This window comes from Equus caballus, chromosome 20, assembly GCF_041296265.1.
Source record: "Equus caballus isolate H_3958 breed thoroughbred chromosome 20, TB-T2T, whole genome shotgun sequence".
Lineage (NCBI taxonomy): Eukaryota > Metazoa > Chordata > Mammalia > Perissodactyla > Equidae > Equus > Equus caballus.
Genome location: NC_091703.1, coordinates 42348305 through 42367850, shown reverse-complemented (window position 1 = coordinate 42367850; position 19546 = coordinate 42348305). Strand labels below are relative to the sequence as shown.

The 19546-nt window shown below is 46.2% G+C and overlaps 1 protein-coding gene and 1 long non-coding RNA gene across 7 annotated transcripts in view; one reads left to right on the top strand and one right to left on the bottom strand.

The window, feature by feature from the left end:
* Window positions 1–19546, top strand: part of KIF6 (kinesin family member 6) — a 371457-nt gene that overhangs the window by 272859 nt on the left and 79052 nt on the right. For all 6 annotated transcript variants that reach the window (XM_070244518.1, XM_070244517.1, XM_070244519.1 and 3 more), the window contains 2 exons: window positions 752–860; window positions 11524–11579. In XM_070244518.1, the coding sequence (XP_070100619.1) occupies window positions 752–860; window positions 11524–11579 (165 nt within the window). The remainder of the gene's footprint in view (window positions 1–751; window positions 861–11523; window positions 11580–19546) is intronic.
* The window catches only part of LOC138919503 (uncharacterized), an 80701-nt gene that overhangs the window by 39892 nt on the left and 21263 nt on the right, over window positions 1–19546 (bottom strand). The window lies entirely within an intron of this gene.

The following is a 19546-nucleotide window of genomic DNA, read 5'->3' as shown; positions in this document are numbered from 1 at the left end:
CCCAGGCACACAGCTGCGTTGACCCCCACCCTGGGAGGCTGCAAAGAGGAGAGCCTTGACACAGGAATGCCACCTGCTTACTCCGAGGACCCTGGCCCTTCTGACTCTGGGTTTCAGAACTTGGCGCCTGAGCGGAGCCCAGCAGTGAGGGTTGGGCTGTGGCGCCGACGGTGATAGAGGAAGCTGAAGTCAGACAGCAACTAGGGACTTTCACCATGGTCTGCTCACGGGTCTTGAGATTGAGAACCTAACTCCTGCGTAGAACTGAAGCCCCTCACAAGCCACAGGAAACGAGGAGGAGTCGTTCTATGGAGACTAACAGCAGACTTTTCCAGATACTAAATCTTTCAGTCTGGATTATACTTCTCTTAACTAAATGTCTGGAAATTCAGGGTGAAATTTAACAGAAAATCAAAACGGGGCATAACAGGGAAGCGGGGGGAAATGTGGCACCGAATGATGGCAGAAAGCGCCCTTGCAGATGTTCTCGGCAGTCCAGGGCTCGGTGCTCTGGTTTTCATTTCCTCTGACGAGACGTTCCAAACTCCACCCCCAGCTAGTCACGTGGATGTGCAGGCACAGTCCTGCAGGGGGCAGCGCTGGAAGGGCCTGGGGCCACCTGTCTGGTCAGGAGCCTCTCTGCTGTGGGCCTCTTGGAGCCAGGGCTGCTTTGTGGTCTGACTAAAGTGACAATGAAATTAATGAGATCCCGATGCCGTGACTGAGGCCCGTTCCATGTGTCTCCAAACAGGGATGAGAGAGGAAATGTCATTAGGACGCCAGGAGGCTTTTGAAATCTTCAAGAGGGACCATGCTGACATCGTTACCATCGAAGACAACAAACAGACTCTGAAACAGAGGTAAGACTGACTCGGAGAGCAGCTGGTCCTCCAAGGCTTAGCCGGGCCAGCCGGGAGAAAACTTGCTACTCCATCCTCCCTAATCTGCCCAATGTAACTTCTAAAAGAAAGACTTAACATTTATTCAGTCTTACTTTGAATTACGTCCAGCCTCTTTCATACATGTGAGCCTTATCATCCCAGTACTGTTGGGTAAGGAGCATCAGGACAGGGTCTGTTACTGACAGCACTAACTCAGTGTACAATTCTCATGTCTCTGTATGTTCCCATCAGCCTGTGACCCTATCGATAACTTACTGCTCCAAAGGCAGGAAAAGAATTTATGGACTAGATTATACCTTTAGAACACTCCAGGCCCTCCAGCTGTTCTGGAGAGTGGTCCTGCATTTCTTAGTCAAAGGAAGTATACATACACACTTCTTGTGACCCAGAAGCCTCCAGTGTGTTCTCCAGGCCAGAAGCAGAGCCAGCAGGATCGTCTGCTGACATGTTGTCAAGCAAGGCTGCATTCTGGACCCTTTAGGAAAAACTCAGAGGTGTATAATTTGTTTCAGCTCATCCGTGAATTAGACGCATGTCCTCAAAATGTAGCGAACAGAAAGGCTGCCAGATGTATGGGTCTAAAGTGCAGGAGAGAGAGTTCTAGACTGTGAACTCTCATATGTCACATGTGACTCTGGATCTTAGCACACAGTAACTTTTCAAAAACTATCTGTTGAATTAAAATGAGATCCAGGATTGAGAGTCATGTGCTTATAAACGACAGTTCAAGGAAGCCAAAGAAGTGGACAAGCTCTCTCAGGAAAACCTGTAGGAGTGCAGGGCGTAGAGGGTAGGACCCCAGGGGAAGCTTTAAAGGAAAGGGAGGGGATGGGAGGCCATGACGGAGCCTGAGAAGAAGCTGAGAGAGAGGAGGGAGAACAGGAGAGTGTGATGTCCTGAAGCCAGGAGGGCAACCGGCTCCAAGAAGAAGCTGCTGTCCGTGGGGTCAGATGCTAAGGAAATAAACAGGGGGAGCTGGAGAGCACACGTGGAGGTGGCAACGAGAAGACCATGGGTTGGCGTGCTGCGGGTGAAGGGGCCAGTGATAAAGAACTGAGCAGACAGAGCCAACAGTGTGTTCAAAAAGTTTGTGATAAATGGAAAACATTTAAGAAAAAAAGGCGGGTAGCTTAGGGAGAAGGGAAGTTCGTTTCAGTGTGGGGGAGAATTGGCCAAGACTGCAGGCCACAGAAGCAAGCCAGCGGCAAGACAGAGACGGAGAGACAAGGGAAAACAGTGGCCCAGCAAGGCTTCAGGGAAGCAAAGGCTTGGGGGAAGTGAGCCTGCAAGGAGGCCTGGAAAGAAAAACAAAGCAAGACCTGCTGATGCGGGTACATTTAGCAGGAGGGAGAAAATCCGAGATGACCTATTTTCTCTGTGAAAGTTGAGGTGGATGAAGAGACTTGAGGATGGTGATGAAGGTTGAATACAACTGCCCCAGGGAGTGGGGAAGAGGGTAGAGCTGGAGGAACGAAAGGCAAGCAGCAGTGAGGGCCCCGCCTAGATTATTAGCCAATGGCTTTGACGCTTGAGTGCGGGCTCTTAGATCACTTTAGGCATGCAGTGAAGGTGACAGGAGTGTAGCGGGAGCAGCTGTGGTGGGGCCCAGTCCAGCCCCTCTGAGTCCAAAGAAGTATATGTGCCTTTGTGGCCCAGCAATTTCACTTCCGGTATATCTCCCAAGAAGTTCTCACATGGGTTCGGAAGGGGCACATATGTGGATGTCCACGGCAGCCCTGTTTGCGGCCAAGGAGAGTTGGCAACCCCCTGGGCATCCATCCCTGGGGCAGTGGAGAGGCGAAATATCGGGGAAGCCGTCCGTGGAGACGGTGCAGCAGGTGGGAGCGATGGATTAATGTACACACACCAACAAGGACAGATCTTCATAGCATAGCACTGAAGAACATACACACAATGTATGTAAATTATCAATATATGCACGCAAAGCAAACAAAGACAGCCAAACAAAAAGATATACTTCGGCATGCTTTAACCATAAGAATGGTTGTCTCCATGGGGGAGCAGAATAGGAGCAGGGCATGGGGATAAAAAGAAGTGAATGAATAAAACAAGGCAGCGGGGGAGAAAATACAGTGACTCTAGTGACAGCTGAGGACTCTCTCCCTGGAAAAATGAACATGTGTACATCCACACGAATTTTAGCATAGGAATCCAGGGGTTTCGCAAACCTTCTCCTGCTCCTTCTCCTTCTCCTGCGTTGTTTTTAGTATAGGCCATGCGTTTTTAGTATAGTCAGTTAGACGTGTCATAAAAGGCTACCTTGTCTGTCTGAAGATAGGCGTGTCAAGCTGGATGACAGCTGCCTCATCCAATAGCAGATTCCCAAGAGCCCTCAGCTGTGTCTATACCCGAGGCTTCATAGCTTACACGAGCGCCACATAACCCTGGCTCCATGTTCAAAAGACCCATGGAGCGTGTAAAAGCTACCAAGGCCTGGAGCTGTCTCCCCAGATAGTCTCATTTGACCAGGTAGAGCCTGAGCGTTCACTTTTGCAGATTCCATCGAGCAACCAGGTTTGAAAACCACTGGCTAGACAGTGTTCAGAGATCCAGAGCCTCTGAGGTAGGATCCCCAAAACTCTACAGGGTAAACCAATTACCAAGTGATTCTTTAGCACACTCGAGTTTACGAACCACTGGCTTAGGAAGAACACAGTGCCTCATCTTGCTTATTCTAGAACTGGCATGGTTCCTGGTTCTGGTTTGAACCCTTGAGTTTGGGTCTGTTTCCAGCGAGGGGCGTGGGTTGGGAGGAGGCAGGGATGAGGATGTTGTGGTGAAGCCCTCCAGTACGGAGCTCACTTAACTCCAGTACCAGAGAGTTCTGACAACCCAGGTGACAAATGCGCTTTTGGGTTTAAACCCATCTAAATCACGCAAGATGGGCTGGTAATACTGGCAGCCCCGTCTTCCTTGTGGCCATAGAGCAAGAGGATTAATGAAACTCGCACAAAACTTTCCTCTGAAAAGAGGTTTTCCCAGCACTAAATCAGTCTTTTTAAATCAAGTGAAAAGTCGAGAGACCAGCCCATGTTTTTTAAAAAGTCTGCATCTGTTTAATGTTACTGTAATTACAATCATTAAAGGAATATATGGTCCTGGGGAGTGTAACCCAGGACCTACCCCTTTTGCATTCATGAAGAGTCTTCAGTTATCAGATAGTAAATGCACATAACTGCTGAAGGCAGAGAACATAGAGGAAATGTTTTTATATGAAAACAAATGACTGCACACCAGTGCTCCTACAGCAGACATCAAAATAAGGCCCCAGAGATGCTTATAGGGGTGTCTTCTGTCCCGCCCTTACTTTAGGAACTGGTCTGCAGTATCCCTGATCCCCACCACCTTGGCTCCCACTGCCTCTCGTGACCAAGAGCACCAAGTGGACCATCTGTGAGGGGACTGACCAGCCCGAGGAATACAGTGATGCACCAAGGGGTTTACTCAGGACAGCGTTACATTACTATTTCCTAGCTCTACTTCTAGTTGACTTCCTCTTAGAATCTCGCCTCTCTAATAGCCCTCAGCAACCAGGACCCAGCCTGGCCTGCCATTTCATTCCCTGCTTCTTACATCAAGTAACTCTATCATCTGATGGTTCCAGTATTGTGACATCATGTTGGCAAAGTCCACGAAAGAGGGGCTTGGGACTGATTGTCCCTATACATGAGCCTTGGATCAGCGCAGCCTCTCCACCTCATGGCAAGTAGGTTCTAAGCCCAAATGTAGGGACTACTGGTGGCCCAGGATCCCTTCTGACTCTCCCAGCTCCACAAGAGCATGAGAGTTGATTTAGAGTTTCCGGAAGGGACAGTGGTTGGCCCATACCTCTGTCCCTGTTACTTAACAGGAGAGTTTTCTTCCCCTTCTTACCTGTATCCTTTGCCACCCTCACAGGGGATTTCCAGTGTCTCTCAGCTCTGGCCCCCAGTCTGGGGGAAGTTGTGCTGCCTGCATATGACCACAGAAGCAAGACGTTGGCACATTAATAGGATGTTTGCCCTTCATTCAACTAGAGTGTATGAGCCAGTTCTTAAACCGGATTTTTCAGTAGAGGACAATTGTGATTCAAAATCACTACACTTTCCTGGCATGACTCGTCCTCATAGCATATAGTAATACCAAGAGAGGCTGGAAACCCTTTGCTTGGCAAATACCAGTGCCCAGGCACCGCATCGCGATCTTTCTTTTGTGGCAGGTCTGTCCTACAGACTGAATCCCTCAGTCATAGAGTCCCATTAAATAACAAAAGAAGAAATAAACAGGGAGATTAACTGCAATTGGAAATGAAGGCGTTGATAATGTGAACTAAACCAAGAAAAGCGCCTCTTCACCCTCAGACATAGAAGAGAACAGCAATCTAAAACCAACAGCAAAACTGGACGGAGGTGGAGAGAAATCTCGTGGCACCACCTGGAAATAACGTCCATGACAAACAGGAGTTCCCTGGTTCCAATTAGACTTCAATTTTAACCTTTATTATTTTTCCATTTGCTTTTTGTGTTTACACCTTGTCTCCTGAACTAGAATTATAAACTCTGAGAGCAGAGATTAGATTAGAATCTTTTCAGCCTCCCCACGGTTTTCAAAACAGTGCTGGCCACAAAAATCGTACTCAAAAACACTTTTTTGCTTGAGAATGACAATTTGAAATTGACTGTGAGAAATCTTAGTCAAGAAAACTGCTTGAGAATGCTTGTAGCTTCCTAGAAGTAGGAGAATGCAGCAGCAGGCTTCTTGGGCATCGAGGAAAGAACTGCTCAACAGGAGACAAGAGAAGGCAGCCATCTTGATGGGGAAGTGAGATGAAATAGAAAAGGAATATTGGTATTAAAAAAAAGTGTAAGGGAAATGAAAGATAGGTCTTCATCGCAATATAACAGAGGCAGCCAAGGTACCATGTCAGGGACAGGTCTGCAGAGAAGGAAATGGCATAGATACAGACCTAGTATTCTCTCTTCCTCTCTGAAGGGGAAGATATTGGATATTCACTCTATGAATAAACAATATATTAAGTTAATCACCCTAGACAAGAAGGCTAGGAAAGATGTCATAGGAGCCCCTTGCCCTCCAGTGACATTTTTACCCCACAGGCCTGAAGAAACCATCCCAGCTGACATGACAGGGAATATGACTGCAAAGGCTCTTGGAGACTGAGTGGCTTATGAACACTAGCTCCTCTCCATGGCGTAGGTTAAAGCAGCCACTGCCCATGGTCCCCAGTAAATTGGCTGTGGTTCTCATTGTCCTGGGCCAGAGCCAGGTCTGGGGCTTCCTCAGCTGCTTCCCCAGTAATGACTTATATTTCTGCCTGACACACACCAAGGGCAGGATGAGATTCTCCCAGGAGCTGGTCTTAGAAGTTACATGAGATTCTGTCGCAATTCCCCCGTCCTTTTCACTCCCACTGAAGATGAGAAACTTTGCAACTGTCATGGGTGTCCTTAACCATTGACTTGTAAGGAGCCCTTCTGACCCTTTGGTTTGCTGAGAGAATGATATTCATCCATTATTGTCTGTCGTTACTGCTTCCAACATGCAATCGCACCTCACAGTTCATCATGCCCCCACGGGGTTCCTACACTGCCAAGGGGTGGTCCAGATTCACAATCACAAAGCACATTTGCATGCATGTGCTTTCCACACCAACCCAGCCCTGAGACACGTCTCATCCTAATCTTAGAAATGAGCAATCTGAGATCCGGCTGCTAAGAGGTGGAGTGGATGTTAGAATCTAAGTCTGTGACTCCCAGGCCAGTGCTCTCCGCGTTGCACACATGCCTTGTACACACGCTCATGCATGTGCTGCTTCTTCTATTGTACAGGTGTGTGGAATGCTCACTAAGTACAAGCCCCTGTTCCAAGCTCCGGGAATAGGAGAGTGAATTAAACAGATGTGGTCACCATCCTGGTGGCACTCACAGTATCAAAGGGAAACAAGTAAACAGGCAATCCCAATACAGAGTGATGACACAAGTTCAAGGTGCTGGAGAGCACATGGGGTGACACCCATTGGTCCTGGGAAGCTGTCCAGAGAAAGAGACATCTCAGCTGAAACTGAGGTAGAAATTAGCCAGATGAAGAAAGAGGTTCCAAGCGAAGGGAACAGCCCCAAAGAGAGAGAGTGTGACTGCTTGATGGAACTGAAAGCGATTCAGGCCAGCCTGGAAAGGCAGGTGGACGTGAGAGAAAAATCTAGAGAAGTCAGCAGGAGCCACAGAGCATCAAGAGTCTAGTTAGCAAAGTGATGGAATTTGGACTTTGTCCTGAGGTCACTGGGGAGCCCTTGAAGAGTTTTAAGCAGGAGAATTACAAGGTCAGGTTTGCATTTAAGAAGGCTCTCTCAGGCTAAGATGTGGGAAATTGCCCAGAGGCAGGTAGCATGAATGGAAGGAGCCCAGCAAGCAGTTGTTGAAGTCATCTGGGAGAGAGCTGACAGCTTGTTCTCTGAGGCAGAGAGGGAATCAAGCTGAGTAGAGTGTTAGGAGGATGTAGAATGGAGGACACCGCAGGGCTGAGTGAAGGGGCTGAGGGAGCGAGGGGCAAAGGGCGGTGTGCAGGTTACTGGCAGGAGCACACGAGTGAGTACTCTGCCCTGCAACGAGCGGAGAAGAGAAGGGAGGAAGGGGAAGTCCTCAGGGAAGGTGATCACTTCTGCCTTGGATGCAATGAATTTTAGCTATCTGCATAGCATCAAATCGGCACTTGGGCCAGGAAATAGGCCACCGGGTCAGGAAATCAAGCAGGGCTGAGATGGAGATTTGGGAGATGTCCTAGAGACGTGCCTATAACAGAATGCCTGGAGAGAAGAGGTGACATGAGAGAGGGCCTAGGACAAAACCCTGATGATCACCAGTTTAAGGAACAGCCTACAACAGAAGAGTCTGCAAAGGAGATAGAAGGAGCAGCCAGGGAGACAGGAAAAACAGGAGAGATGGTGATGTGACGCTGAAGCCAACGAGAGAGAACGTTTCCCTCTGGGGACAGCGTCAGGCACAGTGTGGGGCACGCAATGGGTGCAGGTGGATCTGTGAAGGCTGGATGTCACAGGAAGCCAGGCTCGTGAAAGGACAGCCAGACCAGTACATTCCTCCTGCCTTCCAAACCAAGGCGTTACCCCAGGATAGAGACTTTTCTGTGTGGGTGAACACACACTTCCCCGCACTGGAACTGCCCCCAGCAACGCTCCGCTCTCCAAAATGAGCCACGCGGCCAGCGACCCCCTGATAGGAATGCTTTGGCACCAGTAGGGAGAAACCCTCCGGGGCTCACAGGTGGTCCCAGTTGAGTCACAGAGCCTTCTCCCTGCCAGGGGAGCAGCCTCCCCCACATAGGCCGCACCTCCTCAACGCTGAGCCGCCGCTTAGGATGTTGTCCAGGGGTTCCAGGTGCCCTGGGATGGGGACTTGTCAGCACAGGTTCATCCCCTTGGACACAGGTTGGCTTCCTGAGCCATGTCATTAATGGGAATGTGCCTCCTTTAGAAGGTCAGGAGGCAGGAGGCTCCGGCGGGGCAAAGTCCTAAGGAGCAGAACTTAGCCTGGGGCAGGAAGGGGGGGAAAGTGGGACTCAGGAACACTGGGGCTGAGGAGGTGTGGAGATGCAGGGTGGGCCAGGAAAAACGGGGCAGAACGGAGGCCCCGTCAGAAAGGGGTCACCTTCTTTCTCCTTCATCCCTCTGGAAGCCTCCTCTTTCTCCTTCTCACCCTTCTCACCCTTCTCCCCTCCCCTGAACTTCCCCCCTCTTCTCCCTCGGGGCAGGGCTTCCTTAGGCAAGAGTTTGTCTTGACAACCAAGGATCAGGGAGGAACACATGTGGGTGGGGTGGCCTGGAGTGGTGACAACTGCGGAGTGAAGGGAAAATGGTCTCATAAAGACAGGACAGCCCTCAGCCCACACCTCTTCAGTGGGAAAGCCCTTTTTAGCTTGGCCCTGGGCTGCAGAGGAGAGACTGGAACAACTCGTGGCTTCCCCCAGAGTGTCTGCCAGCCCTGGTGCGGGCGGCTCTCTGGAGGGGTTGACCACAGCACTAAGCAGTTCCCTCTGTCTTGCCTGCCTGGACACATCGGGGCACCGCCAAGCCCGGGGGCCTCCCAGGCTGGGGGCACCTTCCCTGAGCAGTGCTGCTGTGGAAATTGTCTGTTCTTCCTGCAATATCTTCCCTTTTCCATCTCTACACTGGTTTCCTCTGGCATTGACATGAATTTCAGCAGCTTTGCAGCTTTGCTCTTGTATTTCCCTTTCTCCCCGGAATCTAAATCTTCTGGAACTCTATAGAACAGGTAAGAAGAGGAATCATTCATTGAGCACTGAAGGGCTCTCCAATCCTGTGAAATCCTAGGACCTGGGGATGGGCTCAGTGGCGATCAAACAGTTACAGTCCCCCCACTTGGCAGAACTCTGAGTATGAAGATAGAGTCCTCAACTTCTGGGTGGCCTGGACCAAACCTCAGATTATAGCTGCCCGGCAGACAAAGGCCAGTGTGAGCCCACAGGGCCCAGCGCGTGACCTCAGGTCATGTGAACGCTTGCTGAACTGAATTCAGTCTGAATGGCATCAAATGGAACTGCTCTTCTCCCGGGAGGTGACAGGCCCTAGCTTAAGAGGGGGCATGCATAATCTACGATAAGCCTGAACACCCTTAATAAGGGAGCCAGGAGTGGAGTCCCCAGAAACCCAACACTGAGAGAAAATTCAGTCCCCTTCCCTGGAAACTTCCTGTCTGCAGTCACAGGCCAAACAGACGGATTCGGAAAATAGCAGTGACATAATTCACACTTCTTTTCCATCAAGCACCGAGCAGTCGTGGCAATCTGGCCTTTGCTTGTGTTGTTCCCCTGCCTGGAATGCTCTCCTCTCACCACTTCCTCTGACAAAATCCTAAGCAACTAAAGCATTTATGGATGAAATAATATGATATCTGGAATTTAATGGGACCCAGAAAGATTTGGGGGGTGGGGAGAGGATGGGGAGAAAGGAAATAGTTAAAATCAAATTGGCCAAGTGTTGACAATTATAGTGAAATACGGTGGTGGGTATGTAAGGATTTGTTCTATTACTCTATTTTGTGTATATTTGGAAATTTCCAAAATAAAGATTTCTAAAAACTCTTATGCATCCATAAAACCCAGGTCAATGCTACCTTGTACATGACACCTCCTTGACTACTCCCCACTCATGGATAGGCCCCTCTCCAGTCAAACTAATGGCATGACCACGGGAGCACAATGAGTTACTATAGCCATGTATTATATACTTGTTTCAGAGGTCTTTTTAGTTGCCTCTTAAATTTCATGGCAGAAAGGTTAAGAAGGGAAAGCAACTAACATTTCTTACAAGCCCACTGTGTGTGGAACTGAACTGCACGTTTCTCCTACGGGCCATATCCTATGTCCATTCCATATCCATGAATCCAACAGAAGGCTGGGCTCCCAGTGGGTGTCTCATAAATATTCGTTGGAAAATATAGAGGAATCATTAGGTAAATATCAGCGCAATCATCTGGTAGACTAGTAGGCAGCCATCAAAGATAATGGCGAAGTTTCTAATGACATAGGGAGGGACTTATGTTATAATGCTAAATCAAAAAAAATCAAAGCAGAGGGCCAGCCTCACAGCCTAGTGGTTAAGTTTGGCACACTCCTTCAGCAGCCTGGGTTCAGTTCCTGGGCGCAGACCTACACCACTCATCAATGGCCATACTGTAGCAGCCCATATACAAAATAGAGGAAGATTGGCACAGATATTAGCTCAGGGTGAATCTTCCTCAGCAAAAAAAAAAAAAAATCAAGGCACAAAATCATGTATATGGTGTGATCTTAACTATAAAAACTGACTAGAAAAAAGACTGGATGAATCACAAAACGTGCTTATTTCTGGCTAGAGGATTATCAGGGATTTTTTTTTTCTTGTTTCTGTATTTTCAAAATATGGTGAACATATATAACAGGAGTCAGTAAACTTTATCTGCACAGGGCCAGATAGTAAATATTCTCAGCTTTTCGGGCCGTCCCATCTCTGTCACGTACTCAGCTCTGCCAGCGTAGCATGAAAGTAGTCTTAGACAATATCCAAATGAATGAGCGTGCCTGTGTTCCAATACAAGCTCATTTACAGAAACAAGAGATGGGCTGGATGCATCTCATGACCAGCCATAGTTTGCTGACCTCTGATGTATCACTTTATAATCAGAAAAAAAACCAATGTTACATAAGTTATATTAAGAATGTATTCTTTGACGATGAGATCTTGGTACTATGATTCATAGAGCCCAGCACAGGACAGAAGGCTTACAGCCATGCCTTATTCTGGTACCCCTGCAGCATAAAGCACTAGAAATAAAAAATCCTAAGTTGGAGAATCTGAGAACAAAAATTCTTTGCTGGATGGAGGAGTAAAAGTTCCTGATGCCAGTAATTACTACAAACTTTATCTCTATTTTTAAGCCTAATATATTTCATTTATTTAGACTTCCTTGTATGTCTTTCAATAAGGTTTTATAAAACTTTAGAGAGCTTTCAGAAATCTATTATTTTTAAAATATAATTTTGGATGAACAGAAAAAATTAAACTATTTTCTTTTTTTTTTCCCCCCTTCAGATTCTATGAAGCAAAGGCCCTGGGCGAAAGTATAAATGAAGCAAGAAGTAAAATTGGTAAGCAGATGCGACTCTGTGAGCCTCTTTTAGGGACCATTTTCCTGGTGAAATCAGGTCATGATGTGCCTCCAAATAGCCACGAAGCCCAGCTTCAGGGGAGTCCTGCCAAAAGGCGCTGTGAGAGTGCCTTTCCTTGGAAATTTGTCATCTCTCCTGCCATCCATCAGGAAAAGTACTTTCTTTCATCTAAAACTTGAACTTTCATCCTCATGCAGGCCTGAGCCCTAGCATCCCAATGAGAAAGTTTTGTTTTTCCCTGGTGTTTTTCAACAATAGCTCCACGAGTCATAACCGCACGATTACAGTGACATTTCGTACTTTCAAGCTCTGTGAAACATTTTTACACCTCCCAAAGCTTACACGTAGCATTTTTGGCACAGGGGCACATCTTTCAGCACCATGCAATAAGCCAGTGGGAAGATGAGAAGAAAAGCAAGCCATTGTGCCTTCCCGGGGCGCAGGCTGCCAGGCAGGCCTCCCCCACTTAGGTGAGCATCCCTGGGAAGGTAGGTTAAGGCAAGAGGCAAACTCAAGCATGCCTCAGATCTTTGTCAAAGCGAGAGGAAAATGTTTCTTTCCCCCCAAGCTGGAAGACACCCAAGGACCTATCTCCCACGCTGGGGCAGCTTTGCAGAGGGGGCCCTCGTGCCTTCACCTCTTGCTAGGGAAGGCCAAAGTTGCCTACCCATTCACAGCTGACTCCTGTGTCCCTCTTGTCCCTGTCTTCCTCCCCTCATAAGTGAGGACAGGACAGAAGCCACTATGAGTGTCGCTTTTGGTTTTTCCTACCGAATGTGGAAAATCACAATAGCTTCAGGTTCTTAACCTAAGGTCTAAGAACTTGGATGGGAGGAAAAATGCACCTTTACTTTCTCCAGCCCTGATGGCCATCTAGCCCTACGTTCCGTGAGGAACGCAGACAGCAGACCAGAGTAGAGCCAGCAGCATCCGTCACAGGAGGAAATCACAGACGTTTTCATTTCACAGCACAGCATGGCAGATGTCATAAAATATCTTTTATGCTCATCAGTACTTCAAAATTACAGTAGTTATTAGACTCACCACTAGATGTTTTTTAATTCAGTTGTATAAAAGCACATAGATATTTCTATATCACGGAAAGTTTTAAAATTTTGATAACTATTTCAATATAATTGATTTCTCTTAAAATCCTATGTTTTTTACTTTATGCACCTAAAATCATCATTCTGAGAGGGACTGCCAGAAAGATCCCTGGCAGAAAAAAGATGACAAACTCCTTTCTCGGCCTGGATTCCCAAACCCTCTAAAAGTGCATGAAAAAAATTGGGGACTGGGAGTACATGTGTGCATTTTTCTGGAGATACCATCTATAGTTTACCTGATTCTCAAAGGGGTTAGAGACCCAGACCAGGAAGGAAATTGACTCGAGACCGATGTCCCATAGACAGCGCCAGGGATTCAGGCAGGAAAGCAGCTCCTGCTGACGTGCAGCCCATTCCCAGCAGCAGGGCAGTGCTGGCCTACCTGGCCAGGTGGCCTGGAAGGAAGGCAGGGTGGGGGCAAGGAGAAGCAGGCTTCAGTGGATCTGGGCTGACTCGTCAGCATCATCTGATTCAAAGGACCCAGTGGTCTGTTTTCATCCCTGGGAGGATAAGGTGGAAAGACCTTTTATAAACTGCTTCTCCCCAAAAGGTTTTGCTCTTGAAAAATATCTAACTCTCTAAACCAAAATAAAACTGTTCCAACACTAATGAGATAGACCCATGATAGAAGGCACCAATGGCCTTTGCTAATATGCTCAGTTTTTCACTCTGAGTACAATGGGCTGTTGTCATAAATAAGTCTAAATTCTCCGTAATTTTGGTTCAATAACATATTTCAGCAGATCCGGTTTGCCACGTTCTTGAGATGAGGCAAGTCAGACTGCCCTGCATGCAGTGTACAGGTTATACCCTGCCCAAGAGCCAGGGGTCGAGGGTATGAGGGGTGTAACTGATCTCTCAGAGAGCATGGCTGTAATTCACACACAAAAGGTCCGGATATGCTAGCAGCAGCCCTGGGCACTAGACCTTTGTTTTTTCTGGGTAATAACAGGTAGAATTCGTACCAATGTTGAGATTCAAGTTTCCATCGCTACCAAGAAAGTGGCTAGTTCAGTGGTGCTAATAAAGCCAATGTCACTCTTACTTCCCTTTATGCAAATAGCAGACTAAGACCCATCTCCTGGCCACCCATCTTTCAAATGTGCTCTTGGCCCCCTAAGGGGGCCTAGGTATGTGATCACTGAGACTTAGCCTCATTACTGAACAAGCCCCTCATGGTGCTTGACCACGGTAGCCCACCGTCACTGCATCTCAGACACAAGGTTAAGGTTAAGGAGGTAGAGGGTGAAACTTGTTCACATATTTAAAATTTCCAAAGCAACTTTGAAGGAAACTGGTTTCAGGAGATTTATGACATTTCTGAGTGCATTTTTCCTAGGGAGAAATTAAATCAAGTGGAATTTTCAGTTCCTGACAAGTCTTTCAGTGAATTTAAGAGGCAGGAGGTGGGAACATGGCACAGATGTACCATCACATGTGTGGGATGGTGACTCAGATCCGCTCCCAAACTGTGCCACATCCTGCCTCTGGACCCTGAGGCAGAAGTGGGATGCTGTGATTTGCACATGGAATTGGCCTGCAGAGAGGAGATGAAATCTGTGTTTGTGAACTACAGATCAACCAACCCACATGTTTAAAGTTCAGGTTGCCACTGTCTTCTCAGGTAATTTAGTGTTTCTCTGACCTTGTGATCCAGAGCTGTCACTTGAGTTTCATTCTCAAAAGTCCCTAAAGGCTATCAATTCAATAGTGACCACATAATATCTGATTTTTACATGGCATAATCAGTCAACCAAACCTTCCATATTATTTCCTTTTCTTATAACAAGCCAACCCAAACTCGGTAAATAAACTCTTGCCACAAACTCCTTTTTTGTCCTTCTCTGTACACCATTTACGTCAATCCTGATGTTGAAACAGTTGAAATCAGAAATGAAAGAAATAACCAATTTAGAATCTCCTCGTTTCCATAGGAGAGCCATTTTGTTGTATTTATCTGTCCCATACACTAGAGCATTTAGGCTGCTTTTCGTCACAGGGGCTATGTTTTGAAAACGTTCATATACACCCTGCTTCCATTCATCGTATCTCTAAAAATGCCGTTGAGCCCAACTGTGGGAAGATAAATAGACTGCTTTAGAGGCAGTGGCATAAACCAGGCCATTCTCCACTTATTAGAATTCTGGCGGTAGGTTTTCCACATCAGTGTTCTACCACTGGCAGCATTGTCTTTGGCAACAAAGAACAATGAATGGCTGTTTTTTTGGCATTAAGGCCCACTCCTAGACCCGTCCAGGAACCAGCTGCTTTGGACGCAGGTGAAAGAGTTTGACTGACGCCTCTTGGCACCTCTTCCTCCTCCACAGACCCCTGCAGGCCTAAATGAGAACTAACGTCACAGGGTGCTGCACAGAAGGGTTTTCACCAGTGAGCCAATCAGTGATCAATTCACAAGTCACAGGAAATGTAATTGAAGTAGCTGTTAGCAAGAAGGAAAGGAAAAAAACACTAGAAAAGCTAACAAAACATTCTAGGAGTTTTCTTCTCCAAATTTCTTTCTACTCCAAATTCAAAAAAGGACCTCAACCCACCGTTTGAACAATACTCTTTTAAAAAGTATCTCTCTCGTACATTTGGGTTTCGGAAAAATTATTTCTCAGATCTGGGTTTCCATCAGCAGAATAATTGGGATGATTTTTCATTTTGTGCATTTTCTAAACTTTAACTTTCCTTTGAAGTTTACTTCTGGACCTACTTTGTGCATCTTGGTTTCTAGTATCTTATCTGGGTGTAGGGAAAAGACGACATCCAGGTCATTTTGCTAGATTATGAAGACCCGAGTCAAGTATATCCTTTTGTTACTACTTGTCACCCCCTCCAAAAACTAAGCACACCAACAACAGCTTCCACAGTTTATGAAGCATAATACAGGCGGATATTACCATAGGTCAGAGATTCTAAGATACACAATTTGTATAGTCTTAACACCTCTGAAATCAGGATATATTTGACCATCTCACCTGGCCATTTTTTCACATTTTAAAAGCCTCAGGAATGAGGATGAGTCTTACAGTCAATGTAGTCTGGATTCCATGAAATATAATATTATCATTATTTTGCAGATTAAAAAAAAAATGGAGTTTCAGTGAAGTGGCCTAGTAAGTAGCCAAACTGGAATTAAAATCCATTTCTGTCCCACTTTAAAACTTTTAAATACAGTATAATATCTCCACAAATTCAGACTTATCTGACTTTGACATTTTCTTCTGAGTTTAAAATTTCACGAAGCTGTTACTTAGTCTTCCTGAATCTTTGGCCTTTATTCAATGTGCCCAACAAAAGGCTCAAACTAGACCGAGCTCTTGCACACGTCGTCCAAGAAGATTAAAAAGGTCTTTGCAACATGATTAATAATAGGTCATCTTTTGCACAATGGAGCTTAGTAGTGGGGGTGAGAGCCCTTGCTCTCCACTCCACGTGCGCTGGCCCAGGGTTGCATCTGCCCTGGGGAAAGGGCACCTTTTTCTAGTTTGCAGACAGGTGTGCAGAAAGGTGTGCTATGGGCTTGCAGCAGCCTTGGTAGGACCCAGTGTCCCATGTGGGTTTCAACTATCATTTTCAGTGGTTTGGAAAATAGAACAGAAGGGTTGTATTTTTAGGTTCTATACAATTCCAACTGAGTGGGTTTACTGATGGTTCAGAAAACATGAGAAAATTCAAAACATAAACTTAGATGAGGTTTAGTAGGAATAGGTGTAATGGAAGTACTTATGCTTAAGTACCAAAACGAACAGTAATAAGGACTAGAGAAAGCCTGATTAAGGGCAGGCATGGAAGTATCAGGGATCACAAAATAAAAATGTGTTGCCATAAACTGAAAAAATACTATATCCTCAAAGGTAAGAAACGCAGAAGTCAAGACATCATGCTTTCACTCTGCCCAGCCTTTCCCCGCATACGTTGGGTTTCCTGGCTAACTCCACCTCTCTACAAGGAGAGAGATGGTGCAGAGAAAAGCAGCTGAAGTGAGGATAGAAAGTTACCAAGTAGATTTTTTGCTATAGTAAGTAGTTCACCACGTGTTTATTTTAAATAACAAGCTCTGCTTGTGCAGTAGAGTATTTAGTTTGATTTTTTTTAATTACGCTCACCAAAAAAATTCAATTAATTTGTGCTCAATTTGTATTGGCCAGGATGTTTGGCTGTAAGCATAAAAGGAAATTTACTGTCTCGTGTAACCAGCAAGTCCAAGGAGTACAGTTGGCTTCAAAGTCGCCCTCTTCCTCCTCCTCCACGTCCTCCTCCTCCTCTCCCTCCCCCTCCCTCCATCTCTCAGTGCTACTTGGTTAGGTTCTCGGGTAGCCTCTCCCCATTTAGCGGCAAGGTGCCTCTGAAAGCTCTAAGTTTACATGGTCTGCAGAATTCATAGTCCCAGTAAACAGGATCTTTGCCAACAATGTTGGCAAAAGTCTGCAGGGAGGGATGATGGGCCTGGCTTAAGTGGTGTGCCCATCTCCAAGGCAATCCCTGCGTGCGGGGTGATGAAACACTGCTTGACTGGGCCTACATCCTGTGCCCACTCCTCCGGCGGGTCTCAGCCCATCTGCTCCACATAAACTGAACAAGATTTCTAAGGAATCGAAGAGGTGCTTTTCTCCAAAGGAAGAAATGCTGGGCAGACAGCAATCGCACCCACTACAAACCTTTCCGAAATTTGTCTGTGGCCTGAAATGAGACATCTGTAAAGCAACAGATAGTAATTCCTATGAGAAAAGATAACCTTATACTAATTTATCCTGGGAAAAAAGAAAGCTATGAATGGGGAATTTAAAAACTGGTTTTAAGTACCAGTGCTTCTGCTATAATGAAATAAATGCAAAATTACATGCTAAAAAATAACAGGGATTATAGGAAAATTAAGATTGGGAAGACCTCTCAAAACCCATGTAACTTTATAACTAGAACTCTAACAAAACCAATTACAATCCTAATAAAAATAATGACATAAATAAAAAGACATGTTAAATTCCTAGTACAAAAGGAAACACTATATGAAACATCGTATTTTTTTCCACAAATGAGGCTATCGTGATAGAAGAGGCCACAAGGAAGGGTTGAGGCGCTGAGTTCTGGAGCAACACGCAGGGAGATGGGAAGAGCTGTGCAATAAGAGAGAAACTCTTTCTACTACAAAAGAGCACCAGCCACGTGGACCGGGAGGAGGAAGCTGGGCAGCAGGGGCCTGTGGACAGTGGCCTGTGTAGCAGGGGCCTGTGCTGCGCTTCTCCACAGCCTGCTGCGCTCAGCTCTGGGAGCTTCCTTCGTATTGAGTGACATTTTCTTGATGGTGCAAAACTTTAACTTACTAGGAAAAAAATCCTACGTGAACAAATGAAACGGCTGTATTACACTGACATCTCCTTGCTCACAAACTACACATGAGCCGACTCCTGTTAGGGAGACATGGTTGTACGAGAACCAACGGTACATCACTTAGTGTTGCACAGAGGTGCTGATAAATTCTAGTTTATCTTTAATGAGACTCAAAAAGGAAGAAATAGTTTTCAATTGTATTGAAAGTATAGTTTGATCATGTGAAAAAAACATTTTGTCAAAAAAGGTCATTAAATGGATAGAGATTCTAGGGGTCTGTAAAAACAGGATAGACAGGCATCTTCCTGAGGTGACTCAGGCCATGTGGAGATGAAAACAGCAAAGCTGGTTTCTTAAGGTCATTCTGTACAATTCAGAACATTGAAGCTCCAAGACCTGCAGTTATCTGAGTGACAGCCCATAACCAGCATGACTGATGTCCTAATGGGACTGATTGAATGTTTTGCTGTCATAGTTTGGAGATCAAGCAAAAAAAAAAATGATTTGAGCAAGCCGGAGGGCTGTAGAGTATATTAACTGACAAGAGGTAACACTAATAATTGTCAGGTATGAAGAAGGAAGCAATGATTTGGTCGGAATGTCAGCAAAAAAGACGGATGGCTGCTTTCCAAGAGTCCTGACAGCATGGTCTTACCTTAGTGAATGAACCAAGGCCCAGGGTCTAGCCTTGGCTGGGTGGACTCAGGAAGACCATGCCAGTCAAACTCACATAAATCAGAGAGGCAATTTTTAAATCTCCCATGGAGGATGTTCTTTTATAGACAGGAACTCTTAAACTGCCTCCATCCAGGACATCGTCTCTCACGGAATAAAATAGATTAGTTATTGGAAGGTTGATAAATGGGCATCCCCAAGCACAGAAGCAATCAAAACAGAGAGTAGGAGAGAGTTTTGAGAGAGAGATCCTCACAGTCATGGTGAAGCCTCACCAGGCATCTGTTGCCCAGAGGAGTGTCCATCTCTGCAGCAATTACCGCCAGCCTCCAGGCTGACCATCACTCTTCTGTGCACAGTACCCCTTCTCCAGAAAAGATCAAATACCATTTATTAGGTTTCTACTTATTAAACTATAATTATATCCCACTCCTGCTTCTCAAGACTGAACCCTAAGTCACTTTGAATAGTGTTTTGGGTCATAGAAACAATCACTTTTAGTTTGTCTCTTTTGATTTTCAGAAATAGAAACCCAGTTGAGCTAGCGGAGGCTTAGGATGGCAATGACAAGAATCTCATCAAGATACAATCATAAGATCTGAGACCCCTCCAAGCTGGAAGGGGAGCCAGAACCAGGACCTCGGGGGCTGTCAGGAACCAACGTGGCTCCAGAGCCCAGTGCACGCTCCCGACGCCTCTCTCGGGGCCTCTTGCTACCTCTGTGCATGTCTGCTCTGGCAACAGCTGGCCCTGCTGCCCATTGTCCCACTTGCTCATGGCTTTGGTCTGCTCTGGCCCTCGCTATACCTGAAAGCTTCCTTTAACATTCTG